General features: G+C 36.0%; 2 protein-coding genes and 2 long non-coding RNA genes across 6 annotated transcripts in view; 2 read left to right on the forward strand and 2 right to left on the reverse strand.

Annotated features, from left to right (window-relative positions):
* Positions 1-14,806, reverse strand: part of LOC122830734 (hemicentin-1-like) — a 33,495-nt gene that overhangs the window by 18,221 nt on the left and 468 nt on the right. Inside the window, exons 2-6 of one of the 3 annotated variants that reach the window (XM_044116358.1) lie at positions 6,520-7,371; positions 6,032-6,352; positions 4,109-4,411; positions 2,844-3,146; positions 1,581-1,883 (exon numbers count right to left, since the gene is read on the reverse strand). In XM_044116358.1, coding sequence (XP_043972293.1) covers positions 1,581-1,883; positions 2,844-3,146; positions 4,109-4,411; positions 6,032-6,352; positions 6,520-6,661 — 1,372 coding nt within the window. In that variant the 5' untranslated portion in view covers positions 6,662-7,371. Of the gene's footprint in view, positions 1-1,580; positions 1,884-2,843; positions 3,147-4,108; positions 4,412-6,031; positions 6,353-6,519; positions 7,861-14,806 lie in introns of those variants that run through there. The other 2 variants (XM_044116360.1, XM_044116361.1) reach the window with 2 other exon arrangements.
* LOC122830767 lies at positions 751-3,067 on the forward strand. The gene is made up of 4 exons (XR_006370591.1): positions 751-949; positions 1,773-1,819; positions 1,990-2,212; positions 3,036-3,067. It is a non-coding gene; the product is annotated as an uncharacterized LOC122830767 (long non-coding RNA).
* Positions 3,165-4,677, forward strand: LOC122830765. The gene is made up of 3 exons (XR_006370589.1): positions 3,165-3,475; positions 4,301-4,347; positions 4,518-4,677. It is a non-coding gene; the product is annotated as an uncharacterized LOC122830765 (long non-coding RNA).
* LOC122830749 (sialic acid-binding Ig-like lectin 14) lies at positions 10,413-14,422 on the reverse strand. The gene is made up of 8 exons (XM_044116409.1): positions 13,997-14,422; positions 13,595-13,721; positions 12,866-13,258; positions 12,311-12,631; positions 11,528-11,833; positions 11,105-11,410; positions 10,893-11,001; positions 10,413-10,798 (listed from the first exon to the last, which is right to left on the reverse strand). The coding sequence occupies exons 2-8, from the start codon at positions 13,689-13,691 to the stop codon at positions 10,717-10,719; spliced, it is 1,614 nt and encodes a 537-aa protein (XP_043972344.1). The 5' UTR covers positions 13,692-13,721; positions 13,997-14,422; the 3' UTR covers positions 10,413-10,716.

The following is a 14,806-nucleotide window of genomic DNA, read 5'->3' on the forward strand; positions in this document are numbered from 1 at the left end:
TTTGAATTAAACATGTCTCATGAATTAAGGAAGCATATGAATTTGACTTATTTACAATTCACTTTAACATAAATTTCTTCTGTCGTGCTATCATTCTGATATGTTGCTGTACAAATGTAACATCCAGCTTCTTTTGATTTTGCATTCTGTCATGTTGTGCAGTGGTGAGGTGAGGCAGAAACGCAGATGAACCGGTAAAGTGTAAAATGAAGAAATTTAATGACAAAACCAGAACACAGGTAACAGGACGATTAAGTGTGACGAGGATCCAACAAGACACAGAGACACAGGTGACACTAAATACACATGAGGTAATCGGAACGAGACACACCTGGGAACTAATCAAGGGGAGACAGGACAACACGGAGACTCAGAAGAACTCAGAATAAACACAAAAAACACAGATCATGACACATTCAAGATATTTCCACTTTTTTCCTGTCCGTAGAATACTGTGCTGTTATTTGCTTTACTTAAGATATTCTCCTGGCAATTGATTTCTGTTCCATATTTATTCCACGTAATGGCTGATGGAGGAACACTGTCAACACTGCAGGTCAGATTCAGATCTTCTCCCTCCCTAACTGTTGTTCTGCCAGAGATTTGAGGTTTTCTAACATCTATGGAGTACAGATTAAGCAAAAATGTTTTAACACTTTTTAATAGACTAATGAAACATATGAGGTTGAAACTTAAATATTCATCCATTATCTTTTGCTTATCCAGGGTTGGGTGACGAGGGCAGCAGCCAAACTAAGAAGTCTAGGAGAGGAAGACATTCAAAGTCTCTCTCTCCCCAGTCACTTGGGCCAGATTTTCAAAGGCATTCCCAGGCCAGCCAATAAACATCGACCCTCCAGCATAACCTGGGTTTTCCTCTGGGTCTCCACCCTTTGGGATATGAGTGGAACACCTCACCAGGGAGACGTCAGGGAGGTATCCTAACCAGGTATCCAGGCCACTTGACTGGCTCTACTCTGAGTTCCTCCCGAATGACCGAGCTACTCATCCAGGAAACCCAGACACTAATTATGGCCGTCTATGTCTGGTCTCATTCTTTAGGTCACTATTCAAAGCTCATGACAATAGCTGAGGTTAAGAATGCAGATCGACTGGTAAACTGAGAGCTTCACTTTTTAACTTAGGTTTCTCTTCACAATAACTGACTGATAAGGCACTAGCATCATTGGAGATGCAGCACCAATCTGCCTATCAATGTCCTGCTCCATTTTCCCTTCAATAGTAACATCCATAAGAATAAGACTTTGAGACGCTTAATGCTTAATGCTTCCACTTGAGGTAGGACCTCATCCCTGATGTGAAGAAGGTGCTCTACCCTAATCCAGCTCAAGATCACAGCCTCCCTCTGTAACCTTTGTTCTACCAAATATCTTAGGTGTACATCTATCTAAGGTGTATTGTCAGATATTTAAAATAAGGCATTTTAAAACATATATTTGATAACATACACAAGTACTAAGTATTCTGAAGAAATTATAAAACCTTACACTAAATAATCCTGACTTAGAAGCCCAAATAATTATATACCTTCTACAAATTAACTATGAAAATGTACTTACAAGTCACTTTAACTTGGATTTCTTCTGTCATGCTTTCATTCTGATATGTTGCTGTACAAATGTAACGTCCAGCTTCTTCTGTTGTTACATTCACGAAGGAAAAAGAGACATGTCCACTCTTTTCCTGCAGGTAGACTTTTCTGCTTTCTGCTTTGTTTAAAATATTGTCCTGCCATTTGGTTTCTGTTCCAGGTTTAGTCCATTTGATAACTGATGGAGGAACACTGTCAACACTGCAGGTCAGATTCAGATCTTCTCCTTCCATGACTGTTGTTCTGCCAGAGATTTGAGGTTTTCTAACATCTATGGATTACAGATTAAGCAAAAATGTTTTAACACTTTTTAATAAACTAATGAAACATATGAGGTTGAAATTTAAATATCCATCCATTATCTTTTGCTTATCCAGGGTTGGGTGACGAGGGCAGCAGCCTAACTAAGAAGTCTAGGAGAGGGAAACATTCAAAGTCTCTTTCTCCCCAGTCACTTGGGCCAGATTTTCAAAGGCATTCCCAGGCCAGCCAATAAACATCGACCCTCCATCATAACCTGGGTCTTCCTCTGGGTCTCCACCCTTTGGGATATGAGTGGAACACCTCACCAGGGAGACGTCAGGGAGGTATCCTAACCAGGTATCCAGGCCACTTGACTGGCTCTACTCTGAGTTCCTCCCGAATGACCGAGCTACTCATACAGGAAACCCAGACACTAATTATGGCCGTCTGTGTCTAGTCTCATTCTTTAGGTCACTATTCAAAGCTCATGACAATAGTTGAGGTTAAGAATGCAGATCGACTGGTAAACTGAGAGCTTCACTTTTTAACTTAGGTTTCTCTTCACAATAACTGACTGATAAGGCACTAGCATCATTGGAGATGCAGCACCAATCTGCCTATCAATGTCCTGCTCCATTTTCCCTTCAATAGTAACATCCATAAGAATAAGACTTTGAGACGCTTAATGCTTAATGCTTCCACTTGAGGTAGGACCTCATCCCTGATGTGAAGAAGGCACTCTACCCTAATCCAGTTCAAGATCACAGCCTCCCTCTGTAACCTTTGTTCTACCAAATATCTTAGGTGTACATCTATCTAAGGTGTATTGTCAGATATTTAAAATAAGGCATTTTAAAACATATATTTGATAACATACACAAGTACTAAGTATTCTGAAGAAATTATAAAACCTTACACTAAATAATCCTGACTTAGAAGCCCAAATAATTATATACCTTCTACAAATTAACTATGAAAATGTACTTACAAGTCACTTTAACTTGGATTTCTTCTGTCATGCTTTCATTCTGATATGTTGCTGTACAAATGTAACGTCCAGCTTCTTCTGTTGTTACATTCACGAAGGAAAAAGAGACATGTCCACTCTTTTCCTGCAGGTAGACTTTTCTGCTTTCTGCTTTGTTTAAAATATTGTCCTGCCATTTGGTTTCTGTTCCAGGTTTAGTCCATTTGATAACTGATGGAGGAACATTGTCAACACTGCAGGTCAGATTCAGATCTTCTCCTTCCATGACCGTTGTTCTGCCAGAGATTTGAGGTTTTCTAACATCTATGGATTACAGATTAAGCAAAAATGTTTTAACACTTTTTAATAAACTAATGAAACATATGAGGTTGAAACTTAAATATCCATCCATTATCTTTTTCTTATCCAGGGTTGGGTGACGAGGGCAGCAGCCAAATTAAGAAGTCTAGGAGAGGGAAACATTCAAAGTCTCTCTCTCCCCAGTCACTTGGGCCAGATTTTCAAAGGCATTCCCAGGCCAGCCAATAAACATCGACCCTCCAGCATAACCTGGGTCTTCCTCTGGGTCTCCACCCTTTGGGATATGAGTGGAACACCTCACCAGGGAGACGTCAGGGAGGTATCCTAACCAGGTATCCAAGCCACTTGACTGGCTCTACTCTGAGTTCCTCCCGAATGACCGAGCTACTCATCCAGGAAACCCAGACACTAATTATGGCCGTCTGTGTCTGGTCTCATTCTTTAGGTCACAATTCAAAGCTCATGACAATAGTTGAGGTTAAGAATGCAGATCGACTGGTAAACTGAGAGCTTCACTTTTTAACTTAGGTTTCTCTTCACAAAAACTGACTCATAAGGCACTAGCATCACTGGAGATGCAGCACCAATCTGCCTATCAATGTCCTGCTCCATTTTCCCTTCAATAGTACCATCCATAAGAATAAGACTTTGAGACGCTTAATGCTTAATGCTTCCACTTGAGGTAGGACCTCATCCCTGATGTGAAGAAGGCACTCTACCCTAATCCAGCTCAAGATCACAGCCTCCCTCTGTAACCTTTGTTCTACCAAATATCTTAGGTGTGTATCTATCTAAGGTGAATTGTCAGATATTTAAAATAAGGCATTTAAAAACATATATTTGATAACATAAACAAGTACTAAGTATTCTGAAGAAATTATAAAACCTTACACTAAATAATCCTGACTTAGAAGCCCAAATAATTTTAAATACCTTCTACAAATTAACTATGAAAATGTACTTACAAGTCACTTTAACTTGGACTTCTTCTGTCATGCTTTCATTCTGATATGTTGCTGTACAAATGTAACGTCCAGCTTCTTCTGTTGTTACATTCATGAAGGAAAAAGAGACCTGCCCACTCTTTTCCTGCAGGTAGACTTTTCTGCTTTCTGCTTTGCTTAAAATATTGTCCTGCCATTTGGTTTCTGTTCCAGGTTTAGTCCATTTGATAACTGATGGAGGAACACTGTCAACACTGCAGGTCAGATTCAGATCTTCTCCTTCCATGACCGTTGTTCTGCCAGAGATTTGAGGTTTTCTAACATCTATGGAGTACAGATTAAGCAAAAATGTTTTAACACTTTTTAATAAACTAATGAAACATATGAGGTTGAAATTTAAATATCCATCCATTATCTTTTTCTTATCCAGGGTTGGGTGACGAGGGCAGCAGCCTAACTAAGAAGTCTAGGAGAGGGAGACATTCAAAGTCTCTCTCTCCCCAGTCACTTGGGCCAGATTTTCAAAGGCATTCCCAGGCCAGCCAATAAACATCGACCCACCAGCATAACCTGGGTCTTCCTCTGGGTCTCCACCCTTTGGGATATGAGTGGAACACCTCACCAGGGAGACGTCAGGGAGGCATCCTAACCAGGTATCCAAGCCACTTGACTGGCTCTACTCTGAGTTCCTCCCGAATGACCGAGCTACTCATCCACTAAACCCAGACACTAATTTTGGCCGTCTGTGTCTGGTCTCATTCTTTAGGTCACTATTCAAAGCTCATGACAATAGTTGAGGTTAGGAATGCAGATTGACTGGTAAACTGAGAGCTTCACTTTTTAACTTAGTTACTCTTCACAAAAACCAACTGATATGGCACTAGCATCACTGGAGATGCAGAACCACTGTTGTTCTGCCAGAAATCTGAGGTTTTCTTGCATCTGTGGAGCACATTTTAAACACAAGGTTTAAACACTTTGGTAATGAACTATATATCAAGTTCAAGCTTAGATATTTGTATGTAATTGTTTAAGAAATATTTCTTTAAAAATTAATCAACACACGTCACTGTTACAGTAATATTTTCTCTCTGAGTTGTTCAGATGTTTTGCTGTGCAGATATAATGACCAGCATCTTCTGTTGTCACATTAGTGAAAGAAAACAAGCAACTTCTTTTTTGTTGCTGACAGATTTTTCTGCTGCCACACTTTTTAGATACATTGTGACTCTGCTGTTCAGCTTGTTTTCTAGATTTACTCCATGTGATAACTGATAGAGGGAAACTGTCCTCACTGCAGGTCAGATTCAGATCACTTCCTTGTTTAACTTTTGATCTACCAGAGATCTGAGGGTTTTTGCATCTGCAGAGCAAATATAAACAAAATATTTAAATTTTCAGTAAAGCAGACACACAAAGAACATATTCTTATGTTACTGGCCAATTTATATACCAATTCATAAATCAAGATAGCATTTTAGATTGGAATTTGTTATGGAGCTATTTATCTAAATAAATATATGTTTTCATGTTTGAGTTTTGAAAAATCTCAGCCAACATACCATTGTTATGTTGATTGTTTTTCCCAGAGTGTTATTCAGATATTGTGCTGTACAAATGTAAAGTCTAGAATTATTTGCTGTCACTTTAGCATGTTAAAAGGGAGAACTGCACAATTTTTCTTCTATTAAGTCGTCTTTGTTTAAATTGGAACTATTTCATTATGCTGGAGGGAAAAAGTCAATACTCAAGGTCACATTCAAAGTCTCCCAACTTCACCACAGCATTCTCTGTTATTAAAATGTACTTCACATCAATGAAATAAAAATAAAGTATTACAAGAAAATAAAACTAATTTTAAAAGAGGGGTATTTTATAAGCAAATGTTCTTAAGTTTCAATTAAAACATTATCAGCAGGATTTGTGAGACAATGAGGTACTCACAATTCACTTTCAGAGTCACAGTCTCTTCTGCAGTTATGCTGCCAGTGAAGCTGACGTCACAGGTTATATTGGTGTTGTGGTGATCAGCTGAAGAGTTAAAGGTCAGAGTTGAGACGTGTCTCTTTGTGAAAGCAGTCAGATTCTCAGTTTTTAAAGCAGTAATGTTTCCTATGATGTAAGAGTCTTTCTCTCCTTTTCCTCTCCACATCCAGGTGATTTTTGGAGGAGACCCAGAGCAGAGACCAGGAGCAGTGCAGGTCAGAGTGGCCTGCTGTCGGTCAGTCAGTGGAGGAATCATCATGGAGGGCTTCTGGTTCAGATCTGATGGAAACAGTTCATTGAATGAAAACTCACAAAAATGTTTATCATCTTAAATTTGATGAGACAGATTGAAAACACTAGATGTTGCCTTACACTTGGGAAAATAAAACGATAAAATCCTAATGTTTAGAATATGATGTGACATTATACTGAAGTTTTTTTCCTACCTGTTACTAAGAGTTTTGTTTTATCAAGATATGTAAATCCATCATTTGATCCCTCAACTCTGAGCTGATACGATCCAGAATCAGATTTTTTGAGATCATTGATCATGATGCTACAGTTTTTCTGAATCACATTCGGTTCCATCAGTGACACACGACCTTTGAACCCAGGCTGAATGTTTTCTTCATTCTTGTGAGAGTGAAATATAATCTCAGACTTGTCACATTTGGCCTCCGATGGTTCACATTTATACCAAATAATATGTTCTGGTGCCAAGGCAAATGTGAAAGAGCATGGTATCACAGCACAGAGTCCAGCTTCTGCTCTTATTTCATCCTCATTGAAAGTAACACAATAACCTTCCTGTTGACATGGCTTTTTCCTTTGTAATGCATCTGTTAATAAGAAAGACAAGAAAACTCAGGATTTGTTCAAAAATTATTTCAATAAAATTAAACAATGCCAAAGTAATAACAGTTTCTTCCTGACAAAAGTTTCTTGTAAGTCAATGTCTTTACAAACCAGATATTATTTATAAGATATTTAAACACTAACCATTAATCTTTCCTTAAGTTTCTCCACGTAACAGAAAAACTGTATTTGCAAATTTGTGAAACGGATACATAAACTTTAGGGTTTTGCTATAAAAATTGTGGATACATCTACATATAGTGTATTTAATTTTAGTATTGATTCATGATCATAAACTAGACGATTCATACATTACCGTTGTTAGTAGGGAGAGACACGATTAACCAGATGAAAACAAACATCCTGATATGAAGCTTGAAACATTCAGTCCATTCCAAACAGGGAAGAAACTTTTAACCAGGAGTTTCAGAAAAATACTGAAACTGGAGAAAAGTGCAGACATAACATCACACATGCAATGTAACATTTCTGTACTGGATTTTATTTCAGTATATATAGCTGCACTTTATGAATGTTTTAGATAAAGTTTTGCTACCTAATTATGACTTTACATCTTTTCAGTAAAAACAAACAAATGTGACTGTGAATAATTAAAATTTGAAATCATCTGTGGAATAACAAGGCTGAATAGATTTGTAACCTTGTTCAGTAAAAAAGCACTGATTTTTCTCTTTAACTCTCCCACACCCACAAACACACACAAACATTAAATTCTTTTGTTGATCAGTATGATGAGAGCTAAAGAATTGTGTTAATCAAAGTTTTATTCACCTCTTTTTTTGTCCACCCTTCCACTCGTCTTCAGTGGCTTTCTTCACAGGCGTCTAAACTGCCTTCTTCTTTTCTATTTCATATTTCTTCCTTATTTGCTTCATTAAGATTTGGGAAGTTGGTTTGTGAGCACTTTTATGAAAAAAAGCTGCTCAACCAATGAGTGAGACTTGGGCTTTATAAACTATAAATTTAATAAGTTGTGATAATGCATGTGTTTGTAAATTTTTTCATTATTTTATCATCATAAATCATTTACTAAAAGGTTGTTTTGCATTATTTTTTATGATTAAGAACATGGAAAACTTTGAAAACAGTATTTTTTTATGCATTTAAATTGCACACATTATTGCGTTTATGCCTACCATTTCTTTTCACTGCTTATTTAAAGAAAACATAAATAAATCCATATTTGCAGAGACATATGAGTTTGATCATCTTCACTAGTTTTTTTTATTTTATTTCTTGTGTTCCTTTGAAGAAAGGAAAACCATTGCAAATGTATACCCTATATACAGTAGTTCGTCCTGTGGTAGAAGCCCCTCTCAGTCTGTCTCAGTCATTGTGTCCTTGGGCAACACATTTCACTCATTTGACTGCTGGTGGTGATCAGAGGGCCTGATGGCACAGATATTTGGCAGCGTCACTTCTATCAGACTGTCTCGTAGAAGCTGTGTCTACGATGTATCTTACCACAATCATTATGAATGTGCATCTGAATGGCTGAATGAAAAATTATAATGCTAAAACACTTTGGAATAATTTCATTTACAGGCCACTTCCTAATAGCCACAGACACCCAACTACAATGGTGCTGACACCTCTTTAAGTAAAAGATTATTGCAAAGTAGAGTCCTCTACTGCTCACTATGTTGCCTCATGGTTGTTCAGGAGCAGCTGCAGGTAAAGAAGCCAGAGTAAGTTTTCTGATGGCACCATAGTTGTAGATCTAAGTCTTGGCCAGATCTCTCTTGAAAAAGACATTTTTAATCTCACTGAGACACAACTGGTTAGAGAAAGGATTACATTCATACAGACATTACCAACAGCTCCCCCCACCTTTCTGCAGGTTTGAGGTAGAGAGGTTGACAGCATCAACTTCCTGTAGGTTTCATCTGACAATCCAGTGTTGACACAGCAATTTTTCACAATGCTGCCCCCCTCCGGGAAAAGTATGTAAACTAAATTTAGGGACTGACATGTTTTTCAGTAGTTATGGAAGAAATATTTCTGACATTTTTGTTTATTACAAACATTGTTTTACTCGATGATAGCATCCGCTGTCTTCTGTACTGTGTTGTTCATCAGCAGCTAAGAGGAAGTGGTTTCATAAGCTCCAAATAAAGATCAGTTTAGTGTCTTATAACAGATTTTATCTCATGATCTCAGTTATGCAGTCTCTTGTCTATTTTTAAGACAAGAGACTGACATGTTTAAAGATGGTCAAAGCTGTAGGCTGCCATATATGGATATATTTACTGGTAGATATTACTGCTAATAATAAAATACCATCAATGATGAATAACGTCTCAAGGCAGGAAACTGTTGAAGAACTATAGAGTTCATTCAGTGACTGATACATCCTTGGTGTACAAAAGAGCATTACCGTATTCGTACTTCTCTACGCATCTGTTAGATTTTCATCTCTCTTTATATTCTAAAAGTCTTCCTATCTCTGCTGCTATAATTTTTTATTTTTTTGTAAATCGTATGTTGTTTTTTTATGCAGAAACATACATTCACATTTTATATTTTTTATTTTCCTACACTGTTGGACATTTCTTTGAGTCTGATTATACTGTTTTTGAAAATTGCACAGTGTAACTTTGTGCTGTAAGTTTGCTCTTTTTGCATAGTTTGTTCTTGTTTTCTTTTTGAATATTTTTTTATTCTTTGTCTGAACCTAGATGCTATAACATGCATGTTACTTTGCTGCTGCTACCAAGCCAAGAGACATTAAAGATTATTTTTATTCTACTCTAATATTCATATTGCAGTCAGTCTAGATCTTATTTCTGATATATGAGTGTAAATTGGCCCATCTCAACCACCTCCCTTTTTCCCTACTTTCTCAGTACATGTGGTAAAAAATGAAAAGCATAACCAATAAACATTGACTACTGAAGCAAATATATTTTCTGTAAATTAAAGTGTAATTTGCTATATTCAAGGGTAATCAGGTTTTTCTTTTCTAGGTATGAATTTACTTCTTTTTTTATTTGGAAAGCAGAAAAGTGTAACATTTATTCATGCTTTTTCTACACCGACTAACCTTATAGGATTCAGAGAAGCCTTTAGAATTTTTTCTAGCAGTCCATAGGAGAGATATACGCTGAATAAATTATACAAATATACACACTAAAGTTCAAACTAATATAATATTACCTTTAATGTATTATACAAGAGCATCAAGAACTGCATAATGTTTTATCCATAATTTATTTCAGAAAAACTATTTTCTAAAGTTCATACATGACATGTCAGGTAAAATGAGAAAAAAAAAAACCCAATTGACATTTACAATTGAAATGTAAGTTATAAAGGATAATCTTGCATTTTAAGGAAGATATCTTGTTTAGGCATATATAGACATGACAATAGATATTTACAAAGTTTATAAATATTCAACAATTTAAATATACTCTACAAAAAAAAACAATAAACAGCCAAAAAATAAAATTTAAAAATAAACAATATAACTTCAGTAGCAAAATCTAGAAGGGAAAACAAAACTAATTACAAATAAATTGGGAGATCCTCATTTTTTCTTTCCAGTTGTTTTCATGATATATTTTATTCTTATGCTAAGACAGTTACTATGTCTGTATTTTTAACAATTTTAGTGGGACAGATTTCTCTACTCCAGGAAACATAGACCACATGTTGTTTTCTGTTGTGTCTAAAACAGTAGTGATATGAATCTAGTTTCAGGATGTAGCATCCAATTGACAGTAATCCCTGACAACACGTCAGTGTGGTCATTGAACAATAACATTCTACTCTGCTGATTCATTGGCTTTTTGCATACACATGTAAATGTGATTATCTTCAGTGGGTTCAGCCTTTTTTCTTGTGTTCCTATGAAGAAAAGGAAAACATAGTTGTTGCAAATGTACAACCTACATACAGTATTTGGGCATGGAAATGAGAAAATCAACAAAATGTAACTTACCAAATGTGGTACAAGTAGATCATAGAGAAAAGATGAACACTGAGTGAAACACCAGCAACAACCCAGGGAAGAGCTCCACTGCCAAACGCACAATGTTTCACATGATTAACTGTAAAATACAGAAATACTGGTTAATTAGGGTTTCTGAGGAGCATAGTTTGAATTAAACATGTCTCATGAATTAAGGAAGCATATGAATTTGACTTATTTACAATTCACTTTAACATAAATTTCTTCTGTTGTGCTGTCATTCTGATATGTTGCTGTACAAATGTAACGTCCAGCTTCTTCTACTGTTACATCCATGATGGAAAAAGAGACATGTCCACGTTGTCCCAGCCGGTAGATTACAGTGCTGTTATCTGCTTTGCTGAAAATATTGTCCTGGCAATGTGCGTTTGCTCCAGATTTAGTCCATTTAATAACTGATGGAGGAACGCTGTCCACACTGCAGGTCAGATTCAGATGGTCTCCTTCCATGACTGTTGCACTGCCAGATATCTGAGGTTTTCTAACATCTGTGGAGTACATTTTAAACAAAAGGGTTAAACATTTTGTAATGAATGAATAAAACACATGAGGCTGAAACTTAGATAATTGTATAAAATTGTCTGTGAAACAGTGATTCTACACACATTTCACTGTTACATTAATTTCTTCTCTCAGAGTGTAGTTCAGGTGTTGTGCTGAGCAGATGTAAAGTCCAGCATCTTCAGCTGTCACATTAGTGACGGAAAACAAGAAAATTATACTCGTATCCTGATGACAGATTTCATGACGGCCATGCACTTTGATTAGATTGTGGCTCTGGTGTTCAGCTTGTTTTGTAGATTTACTCCAGCAGATAACTGAGGGAGGAAAACTGTCCACACTGCAGGTCAGATTCAGAACATCTCCCTCTTTAACTGTTGCTCTGCCAGAAATCTGAGGTTTTCTTACATCTGTAAAACAAAATAAAACAAAAATATTTTAGCTCTCAGTAAACACATACCAAGAACATATCAAAAGAACATTGGCCAAATTACCTACTTGTATATAATTAATTAAAAATGGCTTGTAGAATGTAATCTAAAAGGCATTTTGTTTAGATTTGTCATCAAAAGAAAAATATTTTTTTCAGGACGACAATCAGATTTTTTGCTGCACAAATGTAAAGCTTAGGAACGTTTGCTGTCACTTTAGAAATACTAAATAAAATACTCCTTTGGTAATTCAAGTTTGGAAACCGTCAAAACTACATTCAGAATTTCCCTAGCCCCTTAACAGTATTTCCAGTTATTTGAATTTCCTTCCCAACTATGAGATGAAAATAATTAGTGATTTTAAAAAAAGCATAACATAAAAGAGGAACATTACTGAGCAAATGTTGTATTTAAAGAGCATCTTCAAAACGAGTCAATAGATAATAAGGCACCCACAATTCACATTCAGAGTCACAGTCTCTTCTGCAGTTATGCTGCCAGTGAAGCTGACGCCACAGGTTATATTGGTGTTGTGGTGATCAGCTGAAGAGTTAAAGGTCAGAGTTGAGACGTGTCTCTTTGTGAAAGCAGTCAGATTCTCAGTTTTTAAAGCAGTAATGTTTCCTATGATGTAAGAGTCTTTCTCTCCTTTTCCTCTCCACATCCAGGTGATTTTTGGAGGAGACCCAGAGCAGAGACCAGGAGCAGTGCAGGTCAGAGTGGCCTGCTGTCGGTCAGTCAGTGGAGGAATCATCATGGAGGGCTTCTGGTTCAGATCTGATGGAAACAGTTCATTGAATGAAAACTCACAAAAATGTTTATCATCTTAAATTTGATGAGACAGATTGAAAAAACTAGATGTTGCCTTACACTTGGAAAAACAAAACGATAAATTTACTTTTGTTAAAAATAAACTTTTGCAATCTGATCTAAGAGGTAAATAAAAATAGTAAAAAATAAAATCCTAATGTTTAGAATATGATGTGACATTATACTGAAGTTTTTTCCTACCTGTTACTAAGAGTTTTGTTTTTTTAACATATGTAAATCCATCATTTAATCCCTCAACTCTGAGCTGATACGATCCAGAATCAGATTTTTTGAGATCATTGATCATGATGCTACAGTTTTTCTGAATCACATTTGGTTCCATCAGTGACACACGACCTTTGAACCCAGGCTGAATGTTTTCTTTGTTCTTGTCAGAGTTAAATATAGACTCAGACTTGTCACATTTGACCTCTGATGGTTCACATTTATACCAAATAATATGTTCTGGTGCAAAGACAGATGTGAAAGAGCATGGTATCACAGCACAGAGTCCAGCTTCTGCTCTTATTTCATCCTCATTGAAAGTAATACAATGACCTTCCTGTTGACAGGACGTTTTCCATTGTAATGCATCTGTTAAGAACAAAAACAAGTAAACTTTTTTATTATTTCAAACAAGTTAAAAGAGATCAAAGTAATGACAGTTTATCCCTAATAAAAGCTCATTGTTAGTCAACGTATATACAAACTTCATGGTGATTAAAAAACATTTTTAAATACTAATCATTACTTTCTTTTATTTTAATGTCTGCATTATATAAAAACTGTATTTATATGCACATTTGTGAAAGCAATATATATCCTTTTAAGGGTTTCCCATGGATATTGTTACAAACAAATATAGATACATATAGTATATTTACTTTTAGTATGGATTTATGTTTACAAATGACAAGATTCATACATTACCGTTGTTAGTAGGTAGAAACATGATTAACCAGATGAAAACAAACATCCTGATTCGAAGCTTGACATATTCAGTCCATTCCAAACAGGTAAGAGACATTTACGCAGGAGGTTCATAAAAATACTGAAACTGAATCAAAATGAAGTTTAGACATAACGTCACGTTTAATACAACATTTCCATACTGGATTTTATTTCCTGATAGCATGACTACTTTGCAGAATGTTTGAGATAAATCTTGCGGTTAGTCAATTGTGACTTTTCAGTAAAGACAAATGCATATAAATATGAATAATATTTATATTTGTAATCATTATATTGTTCATTTAATTTCATTCAGCAAGAAAGTGCTGTTTATCAATCTGATGTGGGCTAAAGCATTGCATTAATCAAAGATTTATTTACCTCTGTTTTGTCTTCAGTGAATCTCTTCACTGAAGGTGAAACTGCATTCTTGTCTGCTTTCTATATTTCTTCCTGTTTCTGCACCATTAAAAATGGGGAAGTTGGTTTGTTAGTATGTTGTTGCTTTGCACTTTTTCTGTGGCTAAGGTTATGTGCAACGTTCATAAAGTAGTTTTTATACATTTAATTCACAGCCACTATTGAACTTAGTGGTCTACCATTTGCATTTAGCTTTTTATTTAAGGTATACATAAATAAATGAATATTATCTTTATATTTTCCTCTTATATTATCTTTGCTTTTTTGTGTGTGTTTCTACATGTGAATTAGGGTTTCTGTGGAGCAGAGTTTGAATAAAGGATTTGAATACTTTTGATTTAAGGAAGCTTAGAAAGTTGATATGAGATAAACTCAAACATAATGTAATGTTTTGTTTTGATATCTGAATTTGCCCAAACATGACAAGATTATACATAAAGCACGCTGTTTCTGATCTAAATGAACAAGGAGGAAAAATAGGAAATAAACATGCCAAACATAAGCTCAAATATGTGAGCTTTGAGCTTGTGTTTAATCTTGATTAATCTTCTGACAGCTCTCGATGCACCATGAGGTTTTCTTTGACTTCCCAATTTTCATTGCTGCTAAAATATTCAACACTCTTGTTGCCAGTGTTTCTAAGAGATTGGGTGCTGTTGACAGTGTCGTTTCACACTATGCTGATGACAGAGTACTCAGTGTTGTCCTTCAGTAGTGGCCATGTGATGGTGGGTGAAGGAAACCCCTCACTGATGCATACACAACTTAAGA

This window comes from Gambusia affinis, linkage group LG05 (assembly GCF_019740435.1).
Source record: "Gambusia affinis linkage group LG05, SWU_Gaff_1.0, whole genome shotgun sequence".
Classification (NCBI taxonomy): Eukaryota; Metazoa; Chordata; class Actinopteri; order Cyprinodontiformes; family Poeciliidae; genus Gambusia; species Gambusia affinis.

Coding starts and splice junctions, on each gene's coding strand:
- LOC122830749 (XM_044116409.1), bottom strand. CDS start 13,691: ATGTCTCTTACCTGTTTGGAATGGACTGAATATGTCAAGCTTCGAATC. Junction 11,834..12,310: donor TGTGACTCTGAATGTGAATT/GTGGGTGCCTTA, acceptor TTTGTTTTACAG/ATGTAAGAAAACCTCAGATT. Junction 11,411..11,527: donor AATTAATGTAACAGTGAAAT/GTGTGTAGAATC, acceptor TGTACTCCACAG/ATGTTAGAAAACCTCAGATA.